Source organism: Ambystoma mexicanum, chromosome 3q (assembly GCF_040938575.1).
Source record: "Ambystoma mexicanum isolate Mex_15411 chromosome 3q, UKY_AmexF1_1, whole genome shotgun sequence".
Classification (NCBI taxonomy): domain Eukaryota; kingdom Metazoa; phylum Chordata; class Amphibia; order Caudata; family Ambystomatidae; genus Ambystoma; species Ambystoma mexicanum.
The window spans coordinates 231,734,226-231,759,236 of record NC_090926.1 but is presented as its reverse complement, the minus strand read 5'-3'; the positions used below and the strand labels follow the sequence as shown (position 1 = coordinate 231,759,236).

The following is a 25,011-nucleotide window of genomic DNA, read 5'->3' as shown; positions in this document are numbered from 1 at the left end:
GTCAGTCATGACGTCTAATTCAGAACATGATGTGCCACCATGGCTTGCATCCAACTGTTACTTTGGACCACTTCTAAATGCACTTATTGATTCACACTATGCGACCGGTATATGCTCATGGCTCTCATGGCCTGATTTGCATGCCATCAACCAATGTATGCAGAGGGGTTGAGTGCCTTGTGAGTGCCCATCCACTGTGTTCGTTCATGCCGTTAGTTTTGGTGGCCTGGCACGTGTCCTGTGATGTCAATGCTCACATCATTGCAACATTGCTGTTGGCCTCATCATGACCCCAGTGAGCAATATTGATGTTGATAGGGACATTTTGGGGGCCCTGCTGTCTGTGTAATGGTGTGTTGATGTTTCTGTCCGTCATGTGCCTCCTTCGTGCGCAGTTATGGGGGACAGGCCTTTCGGTTGATGGTGTTTGGTGACGTGCATGTAGGTGCATTTCGTTGTAGTCAATGTGGTCTGAATTGGTACAGTGCACTTGCAGATGGTTGTGTCATGGTTGGGACACGACCTCATTCACATGGTAGGGCTGCATACATCATGTATTGGGTTTACTGGTGTTGGGTGAAGTTTGGGTTGCTTTAGGGTATGATCTGGCTCCGTTGTCTCTGCTACTCACAGCCAGGTGGAGTATGCATCATTCCCCCCCCTTTCAGCCAGGTGGAGTATGCATCATTCCCCCCCCTTTCAGACAGGTGGAGTATGCATCCCCCCGCCCCCTTTCAGCCAGGTGGAGTATGCATCATTCCCCCCCCCTTTCAGCCAGGTGGAGTATGCATCATTCCCCCCCCCTTTCAGCCAGGTGGAGTATGCATCATTCCCCCCCCCCTTTCAGCCAGGTGGAGTATGCATTGTACGTCGTTCACCTACCCACTTCACATTTCCATGGTCATGACATTAGACTCACAGAGTAGCCAGGATCTTGGGCCTGCATGTCGCTCCATGTAGCGTGGTATTTTGGAGTTCCTCATGACCATTGAATCATGGGTTGCTCCGGGGAATCGGGCACAACAATGTGTGATGATCCTGTTGGAGTCACAGACCATTTGCACGTTGATTGAGTGGAATTGTTTCCGGTTGCGGTACGGTACCTCCATGGCATGTGGAACCACCAATTCCACATGGGTGCAGTCGATGGCACCAATGCAACCAGGTATGCCGGCTAGTGCATGGAAATCCACTTTGGTGTTTGCAAACTCCTGGGCAGTCCGTGGTAATGAGATGTGGTCGTCTGTGTGCTTGAGGAGGGCATCGAGCACTTGGATGAGTGTACGTGAGAATAATGGTTGTGAAATGCCATGCAAGTGCCCCACTGTGTGCTGGTAGGTGCCTGTGGCCAGGAAGTGGAGTACAGACACTACCTTCAGTAGGGGTGGGATGGCGGTTGGTGTTTCTATCATGCTGACGATGTCGTTGTGTGTCATGTCTACGATGGCGGTGATGGTGTCCCGGTCCAAACGGTACAGGGTGTGGATCTGCTCAGCAGTGAGGTTGAATGGACTGGCTCTGATGCGTGGGGTTGGGGGCTGCCTGCGTGGTGGCACTGGCTGTGCTTGTGGGGCTTGCTGGCCCTGCCTTGCCCTCCTTCTCCTCCTGCGTCTCCTCTGTGCTGCCTGTTGTTGTTGTTGTTGTTGTAGCACTTGCATTGCTATCAGGTCCTCCAGCCCCAACATTGCTAGTCCTATTGGTATCATTGTGGAGTGTGACTGGGTGTGGGAAGGGGTGGGGTGTGCTCTTTTTGTACTTCCTGAGTCTGTATTGCCTCCACCTGTGCTGTTTCTGTGCACCTGTGGCAGCTGGATTCACTTTACATGGCCATTTACGGTTGGTTCGTGATGGCGTAATTAGCACCATGGCGGTAAGGTACTTAACAGGCTGGGTGATGGCGTTAGGTGCATGTCCGCTTGGGTCGTCATTCGCGTACCTTTCCGCTATGCCGGTGATTACGGTGTGGGAGGTCGCGTGCGCGCGTCCTTGGAGCAGTTAACGGCAGCGTTAACTACGATGCCGCTAATGGCATCGTAGTTACCGGTCACGGGTCATAATCGGACCTAGCGGAAAACGATGGCGGTAATCATTTACAAGATAGGATGAAATGGATAATGTCTTTACGCCATGTGGGCCACCAATAATTTTGTTTTACCTTGGCTAGGGTTTTAGCAATTCCATGGTAGCCCTCGATCAAGGAATCATGATAACCGGACATGACTTGTTCTCGTAGTTCTTGGTTTGGTAAGAATAAACGATTCCTGAAGTATGGCAACTGGTCTTTTATCATGTAATGTTCTCCTTGTGCACTCCACGCTTGTAATTGCTCCAGACCCATCAGGTTTTGGATTTCTTCATGTAATTCTTTCTGAGTTATGGTTGCTTTGATTTCTAGGAGCTTGTCACTCGGGATGATTGCTATTGGGTCAGGGGCCTGATACCCTTGCTCTTCCATCCCCATACGGGAAAGAGCATCGGCCTTCCCGTTTTTCACCACTGGTCGAAATGTAATCACGTAGTCATATTCAGCAAAAGAAAGAGCCCAACGTAGTTGTCATGAGGATTGGGCCTTTGCCGTTTTTAGGTACTGGAGGTTCCGGTGGTCAGTTATTACGGTGATTGTGTTTCTGGCGCCCAAGAGGTAGTGCCGCCATGCCTTAAAGGCTGACTTATTGGCCAGGAGGTCTTTGTCTGTGATAGCGTAATTGAGTTCAGGGATGTGAATTTACGCGACCAGAAGGCAACAGGGTGTAACTGGCCCATTTCAGGGTCCTTTTGTGAGAGGATGGCTCCCATAGCCATGCTTGAGGCGTCCATTTCCACCAGGTATGGGAGATCAGGGCGAGGGTGTCGTAAGATTGGGGCAGATGTGAATCTTGCTTTGAGTTCCTGGAAAGCTTGCTCGGCTTCTGTTGTCCACTGGAACTTTTTGTTGCTTTTCTTTAGCAATGACGTGATGGGATGCACGATTTGCGAAAATCCTGGGATGAACCGGCGGTAGAAGTTTGCAAAACCCAGCATACTTTGAACCCCCTTGAATGAATTTGGGGATGGCCAGTTCAGGATAGCATCTACCTTATGTACATCCATTCGGATTCCATTCGGGCTGAGAATAAAGCCCAGGAATTCCACCTCGGAGACGTGGAATGAGCACTTTTCGAGCTTGGCGTAGAGCTGGTGTTGACGGAGTTTCTCCAATATGGATCAGACGTGTTTAACGTGGTCCTGCTTTGATGCGGAATATACTAGAATATCTTTGATGTACACTAGAGCACAGACATCAATCAATTCCCGTAGAACATCGTTCATGAAGTATTGAAATGCTGCAGGCGCGTTGCAAAGGCAAAAGGGCATTACTTGATATTCGTACAAGCCGTATTTGGTGCGAAAAACAGTTTTCCATTCGTCTCCCTGTTTTACGCGAACAAGGTGATATGCCCCCATCAGGTCTAGTTTTGTGTAGATTTGGCCATCTTTGACTTGATCAAGCAATTCAGGGATCAGTGGCAGGGGGTAGCGTTTTTTTACGGTAATCTGGTTCAGTGCGCGATAGTCGATGCACGTTCTCAAATCCCCCTCCTTTTTCGTTACGAAGAATAGAGGACTGGCTGCTGGAGACTTTGAGGGATGGATGAACCCGTTGGCCAGGTATTGGTCAAGATAGGCCTTCAGGTGCTAGTTTTCTGGTTCCGTGAGTGCGTAAATTCGCCCACAAGGGATTTGTGCGCCGGGTATCGGGTCGATTTGGCAATCGTATGGTTTATGCGGTGGCAGGGTATTAGCCTGTTCTTTCTGAAAGACATCTTGAAAGTCCTGGTATTCACTTGGTAGGATGCCGATTGCCACAGTCGCAAGCGTGGAGGTTCTGGTGTCTATTGGTTGTTTCTCTTGGCGATAACATGTGTGGGTGCAAGTCTCGGGAAAGGCCAATTCTTTTGCTCGCCAACGATTTGAGGATTGTGAGCTACCAACCATGGCATTCCCAAAATCAACCGGAACTGTGGTGCCTTAATGAGGTCGAAAACGATAGATTCTTGGTGTCCATACTGGCACAGAAGGGTTAAAGCTGCAGTGCATTGGGATACTGGACCAGAACCTATTTCCGTGCCGTTGACAGTGGTAACAGTGTCGGTGTTTGATTTAGGGCGTAACGGAAGCCCCATCTTTGCCGCAAGATCCTGGTCGATGTAATTCCCAACGGCTCCACTGTCAATGTACGCTCTTACTGCGTGCATCCGAGATGGTTGTTGGTGATTGATCAAGACCACAGATAGTGCAAAATGGGAGGTCTGTAGTTCACTTTCTTCGCTCGACAAGTGGACCCCTACACTTGCCGGGCTGGGGAGTTTTCCGAATCCTTGGTGGTATCTTCCTTTTCCGTGGCCCTTACTGTCCTCCTCGGTGGCTTCACAGGGCACTCTTTAAAGAAATGTCCTGACCTTCCACAGTACAGACATAACTGCTGCTGTCTTCTTTTATCCCTTTCCGCTTTACTCAAGGGGGATCTGACCCCCCCGATTTGCAATGGTTCTCCTGAACCTTCCGTTGTGTGGGCAATATTGTCCTTTGGACGCACATACATAGGGCGAGGGTCCGGTCTGGTTCGATCTGCTCTTCGGTCCTGCAACCTATGATCCAGTTGAACAACAAGGTCAATGAATTCTGAGCAGTCTTTCGGGGGGTTCACTACTTGTGCGAGAACATCCTTGAGCTCCCCCCGCAACCCCTGATGAAATAACGTGGTTCTCTTCTCCACTGGCCATTCTGTTTCAACTACAAGTCTATTGAACGTGGCTATGTATGTTAATAGGTCTTGATTCCCTTGGCGTAGGGACAGACGTTCGTTGTCTAATGCCTGCCCATGAGTATGACGGGCGAACAGCTTTTCCATCTCCTGCTGAAAGCCCCTGAAGTCATGCAGCAAAGGATCGTCTTGGGCCACAAAGGGTACAGACCAGTCCGCGGCGCTACCACTCAGGTAGGATAGCACAAAAGCAACCCATGATTGGTCATTCGGAAAGGCCCCTGGTCTACAAAGGAAGTGCAGTCGGCACTGGTTCATGAACGTTGCAAACCTCTTGGGATCCCCTGTAAATCGTTCAGGCGGGCTTAGGGAACTGCCCCAGGAAGGGTTATCTGAACGGGATTGGCTGATGGTGCTGGCATCGAGGGCATGCTTCCCGGCAATGGTGCATGCCCTGCTTGTGACTGGAGAAGTTGCCGGCTTAAATCATCAGTGCGTTCTTTGGCTACTATCAGCTCTCTCCTCAGGGTGTTGGTCTCCTGCATGGCTGCATGTACTTCAGAACGTAGCTGCCCCAACATGTGGGCTAACTGGTCGGTTTCTGACGTTTCCATGATGCCCAGGTGGATTTTTATGTGAGGCTTTGCGTTCTGTAACGCTCACCTGGTATCCACGGGGATGTCACTCAGCCTGTTCGGACCTCTTATGACCTCGAACCCTTCCCTGGAGTCTACTCGACTGGAGACTGGGCCTGAAACACAGGATTGGTAGAGTTTAACTCCCTATTGTCTCTGTGTGCTTGAACCCCTTCTTCGCCGGGGTCCAACCCTTCCATTTGATCCACAGCTCACCTTTTTTTCTTGGAAAGTGTGCTCTTCGTCCTGCTTTCAGCGCAGGGGCGCATTGATTGATGCGAGCTCCCTGCTGCCTAGTTACTTCACTGGCAAGAGTCCGACAGGTAAGTATAATGAGTCTTTAAAACAGTTCTCTAACTTCGTTCCTTTCCTTCCTTAGATGGTGGCCGGCGTCCGGGGATGGCGACTTGCTGCTGAGATGAGTAGCACTGAAGGTGAGTGAGAGCGTGATGCGCGATGCGACCCTTTCGTATTTCTATTGAACTGAGTTCTTTTTCTGTGTCTTTTAGGTGCCGCGAAGTTTTCAGCGTGGATGCCGGTTATGAAGAAGAAATGCGGTGAGCAAGCGCGGTATGCGGCGCCTCTAGATGTTTCCACGCTAACCTGGAGTGTCTTTTGCCCTCTTGCAGATGGATGAGAAGTTCCGGAGACAGAGTTCCCCCAGAGCGACTGGGATTCAGGTAAGCGTTTGAAGCTCGTACAGTTTTTAAAAATAAGCGAAGATTTGCTGAATGCTTACTAATGCCTTTTTTCTGTTCTTTTCCCTTTTCCTTAGGAAGCAGCGTGTCGGGATGGGAATGACACCGCCGAAGATGCCCGCAGAACAGAAGGAGCGATGAATGATGGGCAGAAGCGCCGCAAGGTAAGGCTGTTCCTTACAGTGTTCTTGTTCTTGCAGGAGCTGAGCACAGAAGAAAGATGCAGGTCTACTGGAGACCGATCCGAACACAGTGAGTGTCACGCTGCAGGTGCAGAAAATGCAAAGCATGTTTCTCAGCCTGAGCGTGGCTTAAATAGTCTCTGGGTATCCCAGGTGCCTCTGGGCTGAACCACACCCAAAAGGCTAGACTGCACATGCAGTTCTGGGAACCGAAATATGTGGGGGCATCCATCTTGTCCCCATCAATGCACTACAAGTCCAATCCCCAATGTTATCCTATGGGAGTGAGTGAGTCTGGTGCCACAATCGCCAAGTCTGACTCCAAGTGGGTCTTTGGAGGGATGGAGAATGTAGGTGATCGTGGCCTGGCTCCAACCTGACATCTTGGAGGGCTGGGGACATGAGGGGCAGGAATCATGACAGGGACAGAGCGGGAAAACACATGTCTGTGCATGCGTACCTGTTATCTGAGCAGGGGCAAACAGGAACTGCCCTTTTCTTCATCTGCCCTTTGTTTCGGACGCCCGGGCGAGAGACACCCTTGATCTAAGCTCAAACTGAAAAGACCAAACAGATATCCCTGTGCTCCATAAAACATGATGGCAGGTAGAGGGGTGAGGGGCAAGTCCCATCACAACGAGACATGAGGTGTCAACAGGTATCCTGTTGGGACCTAACAATGGCTTAGATGCAGAAACATGCGCTTTGGTATTTTTTAGATATTACTTGCATGAACGCCCGCCAGCCAATTGACACAAGGAATAGTTGCACATTAGACAGCTTCTAGAAGCGGCATAGAGTGGGTACATAGGAACATTGAACTTAGTTGCAAATACGCCTCCAGGCCCTACATTAAACTCTCAAAACTATTACAGCCATTTCAACGACCCTAGGTGGTCTCCAGTTTTGACTGCTGCCCTAGCAAAACTGTTGCCCTTATCTCTGTTATGTTCCTGCTACAAATCATTACTAACAAATGGAATTCCAGAAATGTGGGAGGAGTCCATTATTGCCCCAGTCTACAAAAATGCAGATGGCGTTATGCTACCTCTAAATTATTTGCTTAGCGTGTTCTTGTGTGCATTAAAGAATGGCCTGAGAGTAGCTGGTTAATGCCGCCATCTCAGGCTCTGTTCTGTTGTAAAAGGGGAATTATGGCGCATTGCTTTCTCTGCGGGAGGCGATCAGGGGACCGTAATTAGGGATGAATAACTGTACAGCTGCATGTGTGGAGTAACGGGTGGTTGGTTGATGGACATAGACTGCGTATCGTTGGTGGCTGGTATCAACCACTTTACGCTATCGCCCCCTTTTTCTGAGTGCCTGGCTTGTAGCATAACTTAGAATGCATCACCTTTCACACAGTATATTCCAGACTGGGCTACATCTGTCCCCCCACTTCACAGCCCTGAGTTACTATTCTGGAATTCGCCGCATGGAAACATGTAAACGGTGATACTGGGCCAAAAAAGCCGCCATAATGTAACCAGATGGCTGGAGCACCCCACAAGCCCATCACACAGCCGAGCACCACACGTCGCTAAATACCCATTGCTCCACTAAGCTACTTTACATGTGTTTATGCCAAAGACACTTTTAGCTTGCCATCCTTTCTGCAGTACCAGTATATCATCCACCTTAGTGAATCCACAGGCACCCAAACTACCCCAAAACATTCTGCGCCCCCTTCTACAACACTCCACCCTTACGTCTGTGGCATTTTCTCCCACTTCTCCATCCTCCTGTCTTCTCGCTACTCCTTTTCCTCCACAGACTAAGATGCGTCTTACCCGGGCTGAGGCGCAATATGCCAGCCTCCAGAAGCGACAGGTGCTCGGAGACCACTGCGGTGGTAGCATAAAAGCCTTGCAACATAACATGGCATACCGTAACATAACACTGACCCAAGGGCTTTGAATCTATTGCAGCTGCTGCATTCTGGCAGACTGGCATTTGAACATTTGGAGTTCACTCTCGCCTCTAGATCTGGCCTGAGAAATAAGGCTGTGTTTTGGCCCTGGTATCAGTCAAACTTTTCATCTCAGACATTCCCCAGGATCTAAAAGAGAGTGATCATTTTCGTCCAAAATGGGCTATGCGCGCGATGGTGCATTAACATCATCTGATTTATGGCGCTGCCCTTCTGGGCCTGACACCTATTGAGATGCAGTGGCAAATAAATGTAGCTGACAGCTGGTCCAATAGCACAGCAAGTAGAGCACTGCTTTGACATCTGTGCAGAGCCCGCTGACACAGGTTCGAATCCCGGCAGAGCCAAACTCAGCCTTTCATCCTTGAGGTCGATAAATGAGCACCACACACTGTGGGTAATAATAAGCATCGCTCAGATACCTGAGGGTTCGTAGCGCTATATAGATGCAAAATTATTATTTTGATAGCTATTGTACACGCAGCTGCTTATAGCCCAATCTTCCTGAACAATAATGTTGTGGTTTTTGGGAGTCAGCAAGTGATAAAAGCTTGGTTGTAGGGTTCCAGTAATCTGGAGGTGGTAAAGTGCTTCTGATACGTTGCCCTGCTTTCTGCTAATAATTGATCTTGGACTCTCCATTTTGTGGCAACGCCAGAATGCAGGGTTTGATAAGATTGGACCACCGGTCAGGAGGTTTTTCACTGAAGCCAGTGAACAAAGCGTAGGTGGCTAACGGTGGGGCAATGACACCTGGGAGCTGTATCTGAGGTGCCAGCGGCCTACATGCTATCAAAGGGTGTGAAGCGGGCTGCTGGAGAAGAGTCCTGGGCTTCCACTGCCCCCCTCACTGTGTGCCATCAGATTGGAAAGTGAGCCCTGCCTGCTAGTGAGGGCTACTAAGCCGCGTATAAACGGGTGCTGTGGTGTATGGCAAAAGGGGATTCAAACATTACCAATGGTATCTTAGTGGAGAAGGTGGAACAAAGAGGCCCCTGCATGCTCAGCCTGGCAGCAACCCATGCATTTACACACGTGTAGTATCAGTGAGGCAGAACCCGATTACTCAAATCCAAAAGCAAAATAACTAGTTGCTAGGATAATCTCTGATGTGTTGAGGGACCAAGACTACTAAAGTGCATGCAAACTGCCCAGTTTAGCACTTTCACCGAATTATTAAAATTCTTGTGTTGAGTAGAGGTAGGTGCAGTGTTTGTTTTGCTGCAAGTCCTGGTGAGTGTTATGTAAGTTCTGGCTGGGAATTACACCTACAAGGGGATATTTGGGAAGATTGGTGGGACTCTGGGATCATCAAGGACGTGTTCCTGTGCTGAAAGTCTGGTTCAGTTTTGCATTCTACATGCCTCTGTCCTATGCTGAGTGCTAGTCGACAGTCTGATTGGCTTAGCTCTGCAATCTACATGCCAGTGTCATACGCTGGGTGATAATCGACAAAGGTTAACTCTGATTGGCTCAGTTCTGCATTCTACATGCCACATGCCACTGTGCTAAAATGCGTGATAAATGAGAAAGGTAAAGTCTGATTGGCTCAGTTCTGCAATCTACATGCCACTGTTCTACGTTGGGTGATAATCGACAAAGGTAAAGTCTGATTGGCTCAGTTCTGCATTCTACATGCCACTGTCCTATACTGTGGCAATAAGCCACGAGACCGCAGGCCAATACCGCCCCTGTAACTAGGGCCCCGGGGGCATTACCGTGGGCGGTATAGGCCCGCAGTTGAGGGGCTTATTGCCATTAGTACCCTGGGCCGTTAGACCTGGGTACTAATTGCTTTTTTTTTCTGTTCCGAACCACCTTTCGGAACAGAAAAAAAAAGTTTAAAAAAATGGCCGCCGGGAAAGGGAAAAAGTAGTCAGTTTTCCCTTTCCATGGCGGCCATCGGGAGCGGGCACGCTGGGAACATTCTGTTCCCAGCACGTCCGCTCGCGAGAAAAGAAGAAAAAAAAAGGTAGGTGGGGTGAGGAAGGAAGAAAAAAAGAAAACGTACCACGGTCTCCGCCGGGGGACGATGGAAGCCTCCAGCCATGTGGAGGCTTGGAGCGGGGATGGCCCCGCTCCGAGTCTCCACACAGCTGGAGGCTTCCATCGTCCCCCGCCGGAGACTGCGGGATAGAAGGTAAGTGGGGTGGGGTGGGAGGAGGGAGGAGGAAAGAGGATACAAAAAAGAAATGTCTTACCTGAGTCCCCGTTGGGGGACGAGGGAAGCCTCCAGCCATGGGGAGGCTCGGAGCGGGGATTGCCCTGTTTCGAGCCTCCTCATTGGCTGAGGGGCTGCCAGGCCCCTGGCCGGGAACAGGGTAGCCGGCACGCACAGCATAAAAGGGAATACTGTGTGGTATGGCTCGCAAATGAGCCAATCACCACGCTGTATTCCCATTGCACCGCGCGTGCCGGGTACTAATGGGTGATAATCGACATTCTGATTGGCTTAGTTCTGCATTTTACATGCCACTGTTCTACGCTGGGTGATAATCGACAAAGGTAAAGTCTGATTGGCTCAGTTCTGAATTCTACATGCCAATGTGCTAAGCTGTGTGTTAATCAACAGTCTGATTGGCTCAATTCGGTATTCTACATGCCACTGTGCTACACTGGTTGATAATCAACAAAGCTATCTTAAACAGGTGAAAAATAAATGTGGATCTGAAGACGGAGGTCCAAGTGTAGCCCTCATGACCCCTACCCAACTCGCAGCCTGAAGACAGAGAAATTACAGATGCACATCACTCTTAGGCCCTTCATCACCATCATTGATGTATCGCTGATGTGAGAAACATTACTCCCTCAGACAGCCATTCAAACCATACCCGACTGACGATATGGAGGAGGTGGAGTTATCAGCAATCGATTGTCCATAACTCGATAAGTTAATGACATCATCACTGACATCACAACGTAGGTACACATAGCCATGAAGCACATAGGCATCTGCACATGAAGTTACATGAACACACATTAGATTATTGCAGATAGACACAAAACAAATGCTTATGACTCACGCAGGTAGATGATGGACACATATATGTATATATCCTTTGCCAAAAGCATAAACCGCAAGATGCCAAGAATACACGTGTCCAGCTTGCACATGCTTAATTGCAACTAACATGTAAAGGCATAACAACAATGATGGAATCTATAGTTACACTGAAGTGGATGAGGAACAGAATAAAGACTTCAAATACATTGAAGGAGTGACAGCCTGATTCAGCTAAAGGCAGGAAGACAGAGCTTCCAGCACAGACACAGTGCACACCCTAGCCAAGGCGGAGCAGCGATGGAAGGTTTCCAGGTTCACCAAGGCAACCAGACACCTGCAAGGAATCTAGTCTAAAATCCTCATCATTGTAAGCAGCAGAGCTCCATTTCGTGGTCTCTACACACGTGACCAGGGAAAACAGGACAATGCCTATTCACTCAAGGGAGATGGAGAGAAGCTGTTCCCATTGAACCAGAGGTGGAAAGATACAAGTGTTGATCAAAGTTAACAACTGAATGTACTCTCACGGGCTTAGGTGATAGAGATGGCAACATGATGGAACACACAGAACCTCTGTGTTCGTTTCCATCACCTTGAAAATGTCCACCCATCTTGGTAGCTGTCCAAGGTCCCAAGGCTGGGAAGACACATTCTGTCCAATCCTCAGCTACCTTTCACGCTAAGACATATACTGTTGCAGTGGTCATTAGCTTCTTTACTTTCCCGAAACTTTGCATTTGGTGTAAGTAGAGGTGGCCCTAGGAGGAGCCACCAGACATGGCGAGCCAATAATCATACTAACCCCTATACATCGCATATGTAGTTCCCCTAAACTGACCAATCCACACCTCTGATAGGTTTCGGGGATGTAACCTGTTATTGTGACGTCACTCCTGATTGGAATTGTGTGAGTGACACACGTTTGGAGGGCGAGAGCTCTGGAAAACGCTATGCTATTCTATTGTGATCTCTGTCATTTTTGTTGGATAATAAAGACAGTAACCCTTTGCCCCATGGTTGAGTCTTCAGTTCTTGCGGCAGGGATTTGTTGGGGCCTGAGTGCCCTCTTGCTGGTAATTGGGGTAACTGCTAGAGAGCCTCTGACACTCCTTTGCAGAACTAGAAACAGGCAGGAGTTGCTAGGATGTCTAATGCAGCTGAATTAGCTGGAAGGTTGCATAGGCCTGCCCACATGTTTGTGTGGAAAATTAAGAAACGTAGTGGGGCCGAGTCTTATTGGAAATGATGTATGCAATCTCAGGTGAGATACGTTCTACTGTTCATGACTGAGCTGGCTGATCATTTTGTGTCTTGAAGGTGGATGAACGCCATCATTTAACCTTTTTTTTTTAAATCCCACTTTTTAAATCTGTTAATATGTTAGATTGTATATAGGGATTTAAAACGAAACAAATGAATACATGCATTGAATTGAATTGACCAGTGTTGCTGTGCTGGGTCGTCGTCCTCTGGTTCTCGTATTGTTTACCCATTGTGGGGATTTAGACCCGGCTATCAGTTCACACTCTTCCTCCCCTGCCTGGGTTTAAAGTCGTGACTGATGACCTCTGGCCGTCTCATAGGGCTCGCACTGACCCCGAGTCCCTCCTGGAGCACATCACATGGCCGCATCTGCGGGGGTCAAGCGCCACTGGCGATCAAGCAAGATCTGAGACGCCAAGGTTTCCAGAAGGAGTCGCTCATCTGGGGGAACAGGGGAAGCCTGTGCCCCCTTGTGTGTGTCTGGCAGCACATGGCTGCAGGCAGGAATGCCATGCGTCGGAGATGTTATTGGTGCCTTGTAATTGCAGGACTCGTGACCCTCCTGCTCAGCACGGGAGGCCATTTAATTAACACGCTTCGTGTTTATGCTAACCTCTCTAACTCTCTCCCTCTCTCTCCATTTTCAGTGTGCAAGATCGCAATTCACAAGAAATGTGAAGCCAAGGTAAGGCATGAAATGGCGCTCGTTCGTACTGCACTGCATGCCGCGCTGACACGCATTGTAAGGGGTGCTGTGAAGGGTGATGACATCACTGTTCCTCGATATGCTGAACTATACGTACGTCGTGGCGCACGTGTCTTCAAGAAAGCGCCTACTGTGCAGTCCTCTGATCTATTGGGAATTCTTCAGGGGTGCTTATGACTGACAGAGCTCCCACTGTCGGGGACAACACGAGGGACACAGTACAGGGGGCAACATAAAGGTTGATGCGATCCTACATGGCAAGGATATTGCCGAGAGATGTCTGATGCGCTGCTAGAAAACTCAGCAATAATGTAATAGCAAGCGAGGGAGTGTTAGAATGCAAGAATGGAGCCATTAGGACCCCTCAGGAACCTCCAAACCTGGAGCATTCCTTTCTCCCTTGAGAGCCTAGCATCCCCACCCGCAATCAGCAAATAAGCACCAAGGCCTGATGCCAGGCTGACCTTCATGCACATAGTGGGTGGGCATCAAGGCATAACGCCAGGCTGACCTTCATGCATACAGTGGATGGGCATCAAGGCCTAATGCCAGGCAGACCTTCATGCACATAGTGGATGGGCATCAAGTCCTAATGTCAGGCTTAACTTCATGCATATAGTGGGTGGGCATCAAGGCATAACGCCAGGCTGACCTTCATGCATACAGTGGATGGGAATCAAGGCCTAATGCCAGGCAGACCTTCATGCATACAGTGGGTGGGCATCAAGGCCTGATGCCAGGCAGACCTTCATGCATACAGTGGATGGGCATCAAGGCCTAATGCCAGGCAGACCTTCATGCATACAGTGGGTGGACACCAAGGCCTAATGCCAGGCGGACCTTCATGCATACAGTGGGTGGACATGAAGGCCTAACGCCAGGCTGACCTTCATGCATACAGTGGATGGGCATCAAGGCCTGATGCCAGGCTGACCTTCATGCATACAGTGGGTGGGCATCAAGTCCTAATGTCAGGCTGAACTTCATGCATACAGTGGGTGGGCATCAGGTCCTAATGTCAGGCTGACCTTCATGCATACAGTGGGTGGGCATCAAGGTGCATTAGCACCCAGAGTGGAATGTTGAAACCCCGTGGCTAATCAGGATGCAGGGCTATAATGGAATGGCTGGTGTAGGCACGTATCCTGCCGGTTCACAGGATTTGATCATTTACCCTGAGTGCCCTCTGCTGCCTCAGCTCCATCTCTGCTTACCTGTCTCTGTCTCCCCCCCCAATGCCCCCTCTCCCACCTAACAAGCCATCTGCCTGGTGCTCAACCCGTTCCATCAGCCTCCATTTTCCAGACACCTGCTCAACCGTCCTACGCTAGGGTGACCAGATTTAAGAAGTAAAAAAACGTGACAGCGCATCTAACATAAATGTAGCACTAACTCTTGAAAGGGGCCGTCAAGGCACTACACTTCAGTAGCGGTTGGAGGAGAAGGAGGTTTAAGTGTTACTGGTGGAATAAACACATATTATAATAAATTCATCATAAACTACCACTATTTTAATTCGTAAAATGCAGCATTTCATCTGTGTGAGAATGTGCATTCCTGCCTGCCAGATATGAAGATCTACTACCAAAAACCGGGACCACTGCATTTTCCAATGGAAAAATAATCTTGAGAAAGGGGGACAGAGCACCCAATTCTGGGACACTCCCAGCAAAACCGTGACGTCTGGTCCACTATCCCATGCCGTGCCTCAATCCCACTGCTTGCCAGTCATGCATGCCTCCTTCCTTCAATACGTCAGCAGCCGAAAGCTGAAATCGAAGAGGAACTCCCACTCACAAGCCACCAAACAATCACTGTTCTTCAACAATAGCTGAACAGATGTATTTTTGAAGTTTATCTGACCATCTCCCTCCCCCTCACTCCCTCTCAGCACTTATGGTTGCTGTGCTTAGCACCTGGTCCAATAGCCTTATTGCCTGGAGCCTCTGGAGAATACTACTTGTTGAGTGCCCTTATCCCTCCTTATACACTGTGTGGTTTCTTTACTCTTAATAAGCAGTGCTGCTCAGGGTTCAAAGCAATAGTGCCCAATTAGCCGCCGTAGTGCAATATTAGAATCCTGGGAGCCAATCAGGATCTGTTCACTAATAGCTGGTGAGGCCATGTATCCTGTCTGCTTGTAGGATTCCGTCATCTACCCTGAGCTACGCTTGGTTCCATAAATCGGGCTTCTGGGCTCATTACAAGCAGTATTGCCCAGAGCTTTGGGCAATATGCTTAATTAGTACCCGGTGAGGGACATCAGATTGTAACAATCGATCTAATTGTCCCTCGCCGGGTCATTACCAGGCCGACAAAGCCTTACCTGCTGTCATTCTGTGTCCCTCGATGTTCATTCCCTTTTTTCGACTGGCTGCCTTGGGAAGGGAGAAGGGACTATGTGTTGTCCCTTCTCCCCATTCCCTGGTGGACATGTTCTTTGTTTACTTTTTTAAATTAATTTTTAATGGCCACCATGGAAAGGGAGAAAGGACTACGTGTAGAGTTGTATCCCCGCTCCATGGCTTCCATCTTCTTTGTTTTCTTTTTTCTTTGTTTTTGAAGGTCCGCCATGCACAATTTAAAGAAAGACACTATTAGTACCCTGGTCTTACAGTCCGGAGTACTAATTGCAAAAAGTCCCTCGCGGGGGGGGCATTACCACTTCAGGTAATGCCTTGGGCCTGTAACTTTGAGCCCCTGGGCATTACCTGAAGTGGTAATCCCCCCAAATCGGGGCTTATTGCTACCTGAGTGTATTTTTGCATCTAACTTTGGCCATTGATTGTAACCGGCTAGCCCAGTGACTGTTCACTACTGCTGTACTTGCTTACTCTTCCCTCTGCCTCCACTCTTTTCCACTCATGGCGCTCTCTGTCTCTCCCATCTATTCCAACTGCTTCTCTATCAACTATCCTTCTTTTCCCAAGAGGTAGTGCCGCCATGCCTTAAAGGCTGACTTAATGGCCATCATCCGACCCATGAAGCGCGTGTCAGTTGAGGCTTTCGCTGCCACCTTCTTGCCCTCTCCTCCCCCTTCGGCTGACTCCCACCCTGACACAGCCCTCTCCACTCTCCACTCCGCTATATCTGATACTCTTGATATCCTTGCCCCTGTCATGAGAATCCGCCTGAAGCCCAAAGCCAAATGTAACTCCTGGTATGACTCGGATCTCGTCACCCTTAAGCGCAAGTGCAGGGTGGCAGAGAGGAAATGGCGTGCTTCATGTTCATCCTCTGACAAACTGGCCTGTCGCCTGCTCCAAAGGCAATACCGGCTCTCCGTTCTCACCAAGAAGAGAACCCTTATCCAAGCCTGCATCTCTGCGGCATCTAACAATTCGGCCGAACTCTTTAAAATCTGCAAGGAGCTGGCCAACCCTGCTGCAGTCTCTACCTCTCCTGTCCCCTCCCAGGCCCTCTGCACGGCACTGGCCTCTCACTTCATTTCAAAAACTCAGGACATCCTGTCCTCACTTTCCTCCTATAACCTCCCCCCCTCTATTCCCTGCCCTTCCTCTGGCTCTTCTGCAGCCACCCCTCCTCTCTCCTTCTCTTCCTTTCCCCTTTTTTCTGCTGACGAGGTTTCAAGACAAGTCCGATCTATGAAAGTCTCATCAAAACAGGTCCACCCCTGTTCCTCCAAAACTATCAAGGACCACATTGACTCCTTGGCTCCTGCCCTTGCTGACTTCTGCAATCACTCCTTCGCCTCTGGAGTCTTCCCAACCCCTCTCAAGCACTCCCTTGTGCACCCCATTCTTAAGAAACCCTCTTCCGACCCTTCCTGCCCAGCTAACTATCGCCCAATCTCTATCACTCCCTTCCTGGGCAAGCTCCTGGAGAAACTGGCCATCTCCCAGCTTAATCTCCATGCTGAATGTGTTGGTAGTCTTCATGACCATCAGTCTGGCTTCAGAGCTGCCAGAAGCACGTAAACTGCTCTCCTGAACATCCGTGAGGACCTGCTCTCGAACCTTGACTCTAACATTCCATGTGTTCTCATTTTGCTTGATCTCTCTTCTGCCTTTGATACTGTCAACCATACCATCCTGCTCAACCGTCTCCGTGATAACCTCGGTATCACTGGTCAGGCTCTGGCGTGGCTGACCTCTTTCCTCTCAAATCGACCCTCCCAGGTCCAACTGGGGTCTTTCCTCTCTGACATCTTCTTCTCTACCTGTGGTGTCCCCCAGGGATCTAACCTCTCTCCCTGGCTGTTCAACCAGTATCTGGCACTTCTCGCCCACCACATCGCCGCTCTCTGCCCCTACTTTCAGTGCTATGCGGATGATACCCAACTCATTTTCAGGCTACCCTCGTCCTCCTCTTCTCCTTCCCTCATCTCTGACTGTCTTTCTGCTATCCAGGCGCCAACGACCTCTGCCTTAATGCCAGTAAGACTGAGATTCTACTCATCGGCACTCCCACTCCCTCCTTCCCTGCTGCTCTCTGGCCGGCCTCTCTGGGCCCTCTTCCTACTCCTACCTGCAAGGCAAAAAACCTTGGGGTCATCTTCGACTCCACACTCTCCTTCTCTCCTCACATATCCGACGTATCTAAGAAGTCACACTACCAGCTACACCTCCTCAGAGGTATCCTTCCTTTCCTCTCCTTCCCCCAGAAGCTCACTGTCTCTAGAGCCCTGGTTCTCTCTAAGCTGGACTACTGTAACAGCCTCTATCTTAATCTGCCCGCCTCTACTCTCCGCCCTTTGCAACTCATCCAGAACAGGACTGCAAGACTTGTCCTTGGCCTCAAGCCCAGGGACCGTATCTCTCCAGGACTGAAATCACTACACTGGGTCCCAGTGACTGCGAGGATCAAGTTCAAAACCCTCTGCATTGTCCACAAGGCCGTCTGGGGCCTTGGGCCAAAATACCTTCAACTCTCTCTTCCTAAATATCTTCCTTCTCGAGCTCTTCGCTCATCCGCCTCCAACTCCCTCAGGGTCAGCCGCTTCTCCAAATAACGAGTTGGGGGCAGATCTCTTTCCACTGCAGGGGCCTCCCTCTGGAACAGCCTTCCTACCTCCCTGAAACTTGAGGAGAACCACCTCCGGTTCCGGAAGCACCTCAAAACCTTCCTCTTTGCCTCCGCTTTCTCTCCCCCTCTCCCCTGCTAATACTACTGAAACTGCACTGAATCTGCAACTGGGCCATTCACCGTTCTCGGCCCAGCCACTCTCCCCTGCACTGCCTCCACGGCAACCCCTGCACTACGGGACTGTGTCTGTATCCATACAGCCCCCCTTCCCAGCACTTGTTTGCACTTACCTCACACTTGCCACCAGCTGGCCCTTGTTATTTATCCTGTATGCTGTATGCTTATAACCCTGTACTGCACTTTCCCCTCTCCCTTTCCCCCATGCACTTTTCCCTTCCCCTCTACCCTTGCACTTGCGCGATCTGAATGACACCTGGCCTAGTAAGATCGTTGTCTGTCTCCCCTTGTTCCCCCCCTGCCTCGTCGCGCCTTGAAACACTTGTGTATAGGCGCGTTACAAATGCCATATCATATATCATATCATATCATATATCATATCAAGTATGACACTGTCATAGTTCTCAACACACTCGCTTCTGATGGGTGTCACCGGCCAAAAGTATCCCATTTCCTTCTAACATTCCGGTACCGGGGGGTCATCTTTGGGAAGACATCCTGTTTCACAAGAAGTTACTGACTGGGGGCCGTTGCCGGCCTGTGCATGCTGATCACAGCACTACCAATTTTGTTTTTTGTGGCGTCACGTTTTGGCGCGATCTCTCCAGCAGTTTAACAGACAGTGGGCCTCATTATGAGTCCGGCGGTAGCTGTGCTGGTAAAAATGGCACGGCTGCCACCAGAGTCATTTTTTTTCCAGCGCCCGGCAATAGGCAATTACCGGGGCATCACAGCCGCGGCGGACCCAGTAATTGCCCATTGCCGGGTGCCGGAAAAAATTACTCCCCATTCCCATTTGAGTCCCATTGGACTCAATGGGAATGGGGAGGACGATAGCACCGGCACCATTCAGAATGGTGCTGGTGCTACTGTCAAGGTCTGTGGGCGGGTGCCGACCCGCCCGCCAGGTCGGATCTGGTGGGTGGGACGGCACCCGCTTGCAGAACTCGTAGTTTGCCGGCAAGTTTGTAATGACCGCCAGTGACAGTAATTTGAAATCACAGCCAATTCAAAGTGCCCTAACAATGAACGCTGTTGTGCTCTGGAAAAACATGTATACAGTTCTCTGCCAGTGGTGTGGAGTGGAATATACATGTTTCTAGCATGGCATGTCATGAGCGTTGCAGATTTTGATGTGTAGAAGTTCATAATAAACTTCACTGCCACTCGACCCTGCTGAATTATCTGGTGGGGGATATTTATAAAATGTTGCTACCTAAAAGCATCATTCTGGCGTCCTTGGTTGCCAAACGCTGTATTTTAAAGATGTGGACACACACCATTCCCTCCCTGGCCACCCTATCCTCCGAACCCCACCCCCGTCCCCTTGGCGACAGCACTGATGCTTTAATGCATGCACTGGAGCAGTAAATGACGTTAAAGTGACTGGGAGGTGTCACAGATAACGCAGCCAATTCAGACACAAGCTTGCCCCCACAGATGCCCCAGGCGACACTAGGTCACTAAGCTGCAAGCTTATCATTCCTCGTCACCTGCCAACAGCACCTTCTTGGAATGAGTGTGAATTTGCCATATTAGTACCCGGCGAGAGTCAAGCAGAATGCAACACGAATTCTGATTGGCTCTCGCCGGGTCCTTACCCAGCCGAGAATTCTTCGATTCTCTGCCGGGATTCCAGCCGCCTTGTCCTCGGCGGGGGGTGTGGCAGCCCCTCAGCCAATGAGGAGGATCGAAGCGGGGCCATCCCCGCTCTGAGCCTCCCCACGGCTGAGAGGCTGCTTTTGCCCCCCGCTGGGGACTCAGGTAAGCTTTTTTTTTTTCCCTTCCCTCCCTCCTCCCTACCCCACCCCACTTACCTTCTTGCTCATGCGTCCCTGGTGGGGGACAATGGCAGCCTCCACACAGCTGGAGGCTTCCATCGTCCCCTACCGGGGACACAGGTACTTTTTATTTTTATTTTTTTCTTCTCCCACCTTCCCCTCCCTCCCGTCCTCCCAACCCCACTTACCTTCTGCTTATTTTTTTTCTTTTTTTTTCGGGAGCGGATGCGCTTGTGTTCCCAGCGCGTCCCCTCCCGAAGGCCACCATGGAAAGAGAAAACGGACTCCTGTTTTCCCTTTCCCGGCGGCCATTTTCTTGCTCTTTTTTCTTTTTTATGTCCCGAAACGCCGCGGCTTTTCGGGACAGAAAAAAATTCTTTAGTGCCTCGGTCACGCATATATAGCGGGCCGGGGTACTATTAGCAACATGACCCTCGCGGCGAGGGCATTACCGACTCAGGTAATGCCCCGGGGCCTTCGTTAAGGCCCTCGCTTCGCCCCGGTCTATAACTATGGGCCACGGGGCATTACCTGAGTCGGTAATGCCCTCGCCGCCCAGGTCATATTGCTTAAATAAAACATTGCAGCACTCTTGGCTTCAGGATGAATAGTAAGTTTACTTTTAAGCAGATGCGCTTTTGGCAACAAAATAAGCTGTACAGAATGACTGTGTTTGTGATAACTCTTCTACATCTCTAGGCAAAACCTGGTACAATGGCTGCTGGCAAAATGACGTATTGAAGCATCCTAATGAGTTAATATTAAACTACGGACTTTTATCATTATGATCTTATCTAGATGCGAATTTCTCTAATGTCACTTCCGGTGATGTCACGTCCTCCAAGCAGTTGTGAAAGGTTGAGAGCTATACGTTGTAGAGATGCACCCCCTGTAAAGTCAGACATTCGTAGCCATCTTACTTATGAATGAAATAACATTTGTTATTAACAATAATAACCACACAATAAAATATAGTGAAGATGGGAGTGAGACAGAAACAAGTGTGTGCACTTAGCGGGAAGTGTCTCTGTTTGTTATGTTATATGCCTTTTATGCTGCACACATGGAAGACAATCTGGATGATGTATTGCCATTAGGGGCGCACACACTTGCAGTGTCAGTCAAGTCTTCTGGCTCAGTCATGCAAGAGGGGCACATATGCTGCTGGGCCTGTGTGGGCAGATGGAGTGCTAAACAAGACTGCTGCTCGCGCTAACATGGCGCTGGAAGGTAGAGCATCCAGGCCCATGATATCCACCCGCGCACAAGGCTAGGACGACACTGGGCCATACCATGTTTAGAGCTTTCTCAGAAGGCCACAGGGCCTGTTTACATCCAGGGTAGTAATAATGGCGGGAAGTGGTTGTGGTCCGAAGAGTGTGACAGAACTTGCACGGGTTCCCCTCGCAGGGGCCGACTGGCTTGCCACCAACAGCCCCGGCAGTATGGGATTTCAGCACAGCTTGTTCGCGCACACCGCTGTGAACGCCCCTGCGCACAGACATAGCTCCAACAAACGGCTCTGCCAGCAGGTAATGAATTATTGGGCTCTCTGATGTACAAAGGCGCTGCGATTGGCCTGGGCCAAAGTAAAAACAAACATACCTGGTAATATGCGTTTATATGTTATGCCATCTTGCATTTGTATAGAGCCTCCTGGCATAGTTTATGGCGTCGAAGCACTACAGTTCTTGCTACACTGCTTCACAAAACCAATTTCAACATTAGCCATTGTAATGGTACATCATTTATCAACCCTAGGGGGCTAAGAAACTAAGTAGACCATTGTAAGATTTGAGCAAGCACTCGAACTCAATGAGCTATCTGTCCTGGCAGTACATAGGAGCTGTGTAGATGTGCATGGCTAGTAGACAACTGTTTGCAATGCTATAGGAGCAAAGAGATGCAAACACGTTCACAGGCACTCCAGTTATACTAATAACCCCTGATTTTATTGTTTTGCCTATGCCAAGGCAGACGTACCTTTGATGGAGGGTCCCAGTGGAGGGTTCGGTGTCAGAGATGTGTGGCTGTGCTTGCTTTGTGCATGCGTCGTGTGGAATTAGAATGTGTGCTTGGATCCGAGATATCTAGTTTCCTGCATGCTGATATGTTTTGGGTGTGCATTATGGTGATGGGTCAAATGCATTAGGCATCTGGGGCTATGCAAGGGTGGGCGAGGATAAGTGGGAGATTATGCAGCGTCTGGAAGGTGGATGGCAGTTAGGCCATAAGGACTTTGGGTGCATTCAGCCATGAGAGTGGTACTGTAGTTAGTTGGCTTGACGCATGCTGGTGTGTTTTGGGTGTGCATAATGGTGATGGGTCAAATGCATTAGGCATCTGGGGCTATGCAAGGGTGGGCGAGGATAAGTGGGAGATTATGCAGCGTCTGGAAGGTGGATGGCAGTTAGGCCATAAGGACTTTGGGTGCATTCAGCCATGAGAGCGGTACTGTAGTTAGTTGGCTTGACGCATGCTGGTGTGTTTGGGGTTTGTAATTAGAAATGATAAGCTCTGGCTCCTGAGGAGGATGGGTGAGCATGTACGTTGTGTGGGCTGTAGGGCGATGTGTCCAGCGGCCTCTGCAGGAACTCGATGACGGTAGCCAGGTTGCAATGATCTAGGTGAGGGTGGGTGACTTGAGGGACAGCAGGAGGAGGATCCGGAGTTAAAGGGGAGTGTTCTTGATGCGTGAGGTATGTGAGGGTGGGCGAGTAGGGGACACTTGATAGAAGATGTTGCTGGTGTGGGGTGTGGGCAGTTGACTAGAAGCATTGGGTGAGTGGGCCCATTAGGTAAACAGTAGGGATGAGGATTTGGATTGAGGCTCGGTGTTATGGGCAGGTTAGAGAGAGGGTGGTGATGGTGGGTAGGTGTGAATGGGTGAGAGGTACAGTTGGTAGGCATTTGTATGATTGGCGGACATGTGGGTGTAAGTGTTATCTGATGGAACACACTGGCATACAGGTGGGACAGTTCTTGACGTTTCATACCCTGGTCACAAATATTCAGGGGAGATGGGCAAGCTAGCGGGTATTGAAGAAGACTGGTTGCTGGGCTCTCTGTATGACATAACAGATGGTGGACATGCAGTCTCTAGACTATACAAACTGCTACGGGATGCTGGGAGACATGAGCTGCGTGGGAGAAGGCTGTTGGGCATGGGTTCACGGACGTGGAATGGCAGCGGGCACTGGCATATGCTGAACTAGTGCCTACAAATTCTAGATTCAAACTCACCCAGCTGTATGCGTTGCTTTGGGCATACCTGACTCCCCATAGGATATCTAGGTTTCGGGATGCGGGAGTCCCTACTTGCCCCAGATGTGGACACAAGGTTTCAGACTTCTTACACATGTTTTGGTAATTCCCTGTCATTGGCCGGTTCTGGCGTAGTGTGGTGGCCTGTGCAGTAGTTGGGGGAATTGGGATGCAGGTGTGGCCCCCAGAGACATTCTTGCTGGGACTGTACGCTGGGAGGGGTAGGCAGGAGAGGCACATCCTCTGCATGAAAGACACCATTTGTATATTGGCCAAGCGACATATAGTTATGGCTTGGAAGGCGCCAGAGGGACCCAACATTGAGGCCTGGATGGACAGACTTGAAAATGTGGGCCCTGGCAGAATCGGTGGCCTGGTGCAGGGCCGCACAGAGAGGGTCCATAGGGGGATGTGAGGACGTGAATGCTTGGGATGCACTGGTACAGGCGATGATCCCCCCATCTGATGAGCTACCACCTTAGACCTTTGGCCGCCACGGAGTACGAAAACATAGTTTAGGGCTGATCATCTGTCTGACCTAGGGAGGACGACAGGATGGAGGGGACTCGTCGAGATGAGGGATTTTTGGAGGAGATTGTGCGATATGCAAGGCATTGGAAGTGCGGCAGGGGTTCTCGCTCCCCTCAGTGAGGGGTACGAGGCTAAATGATGATTCGCCCTGGCCACCTTGAATGTAGTGGGGAGTATGGACCACAATTATAAGCAATTGGTCGCTATTGGGGACAACGGAACCAGGTTATGGGAAGCGGCAGAGTTGGTGGAGTGCACGGGGATGAGGTCTGACCCGTCATTAATTGAATGTATTTGGACATGGGATTCGCTGGGAATTTAAGGTTGTGCCTTCACCTTAAATTTCTTTGTTCGTTTTGTTTTGTCGAAGAAATGGCAATAAAGATTTTAAACAAAAATGTGGGTGGGAGTGTTATGTTGATTTATACCGTGCACCTCTACCACCCAGGGGAAGTCTCCAGGTGCTCACGTGGCTCTGCAAGATAGGGGCGTGGTGAGGTTAGTGAATACAGGATGAGAGGATAGGTTGAGAACCAGGAAGAACTGGCATCTATGAGTGTTGTATTGCATGTGGGTGTTGGTGTGAAAAGCCCCGTGCGTTGTAACTGTATGGGTAAGACTCGGGGGGCCTCATTACAACCCTGGAGGTAACCATGCCGCTTTTTGCGGCATGGCTACCCCCATTCCGGGTACCGGGTCTGAGTTCCCTGAATGGGGAAATACCAGGCCATTCCGACCTTGGAGGGCCCGGTATTTGCCCATTCAGGGAACCCAGACCCGGTACATCCCCTTTCCCATTTTAGCCCCCATAGGGGGCCCCTTGTTAGCATCCTGGCCTGCTCGTAGGATCCGCAAAGGACGCCTGGTTTTACCAGGCATCCTTAGCGGGTCCCACGAGTAGACCTTGTAATGAGGCAGTAGGGGGTTAACGGGGCTGGCAGCTCTACCGGCCCCGTTAACCCCCCACCACCAGTGTTGTAATGAGGCCCAGGGTCTCGGATGTGTGCTAGTATTTGTGTTAGTGTGTTGTGTGATGTTGGGTGGGTTGTGCACACTGGTTAATGTTCATAAGGGGTCCAGATTCACAGGTGGCATAGCTTTAAGACTATC

The 25,011-nt window shown here is 50.0% G+C and overlaps 1 protein-coding gene across 3 annotated transcripts in view; it reads left to right on the top strand.

Moving 5' to 3' along the window:
- Positions 1-25,011, top strand: part of TNS2 (tensin 2) — a 590,960-nt gene that overhangs the window by 241,369 nt on the left and 324,580 nt on the right. For all 3 annotated transcript variants that reach the window (XM_069653619.1, XM_069653621.1, XM_069653620.1), the window contains exon 3: positions 13,104-13,141. In XM_069653619.1, the coding sequence (XP_069509720.1) occupies positions 13,104-13,141 (38 nt within the window). The remainder of the gene's footprint in view (positions 1-13,103; positions 13,142-25,011) is intronic.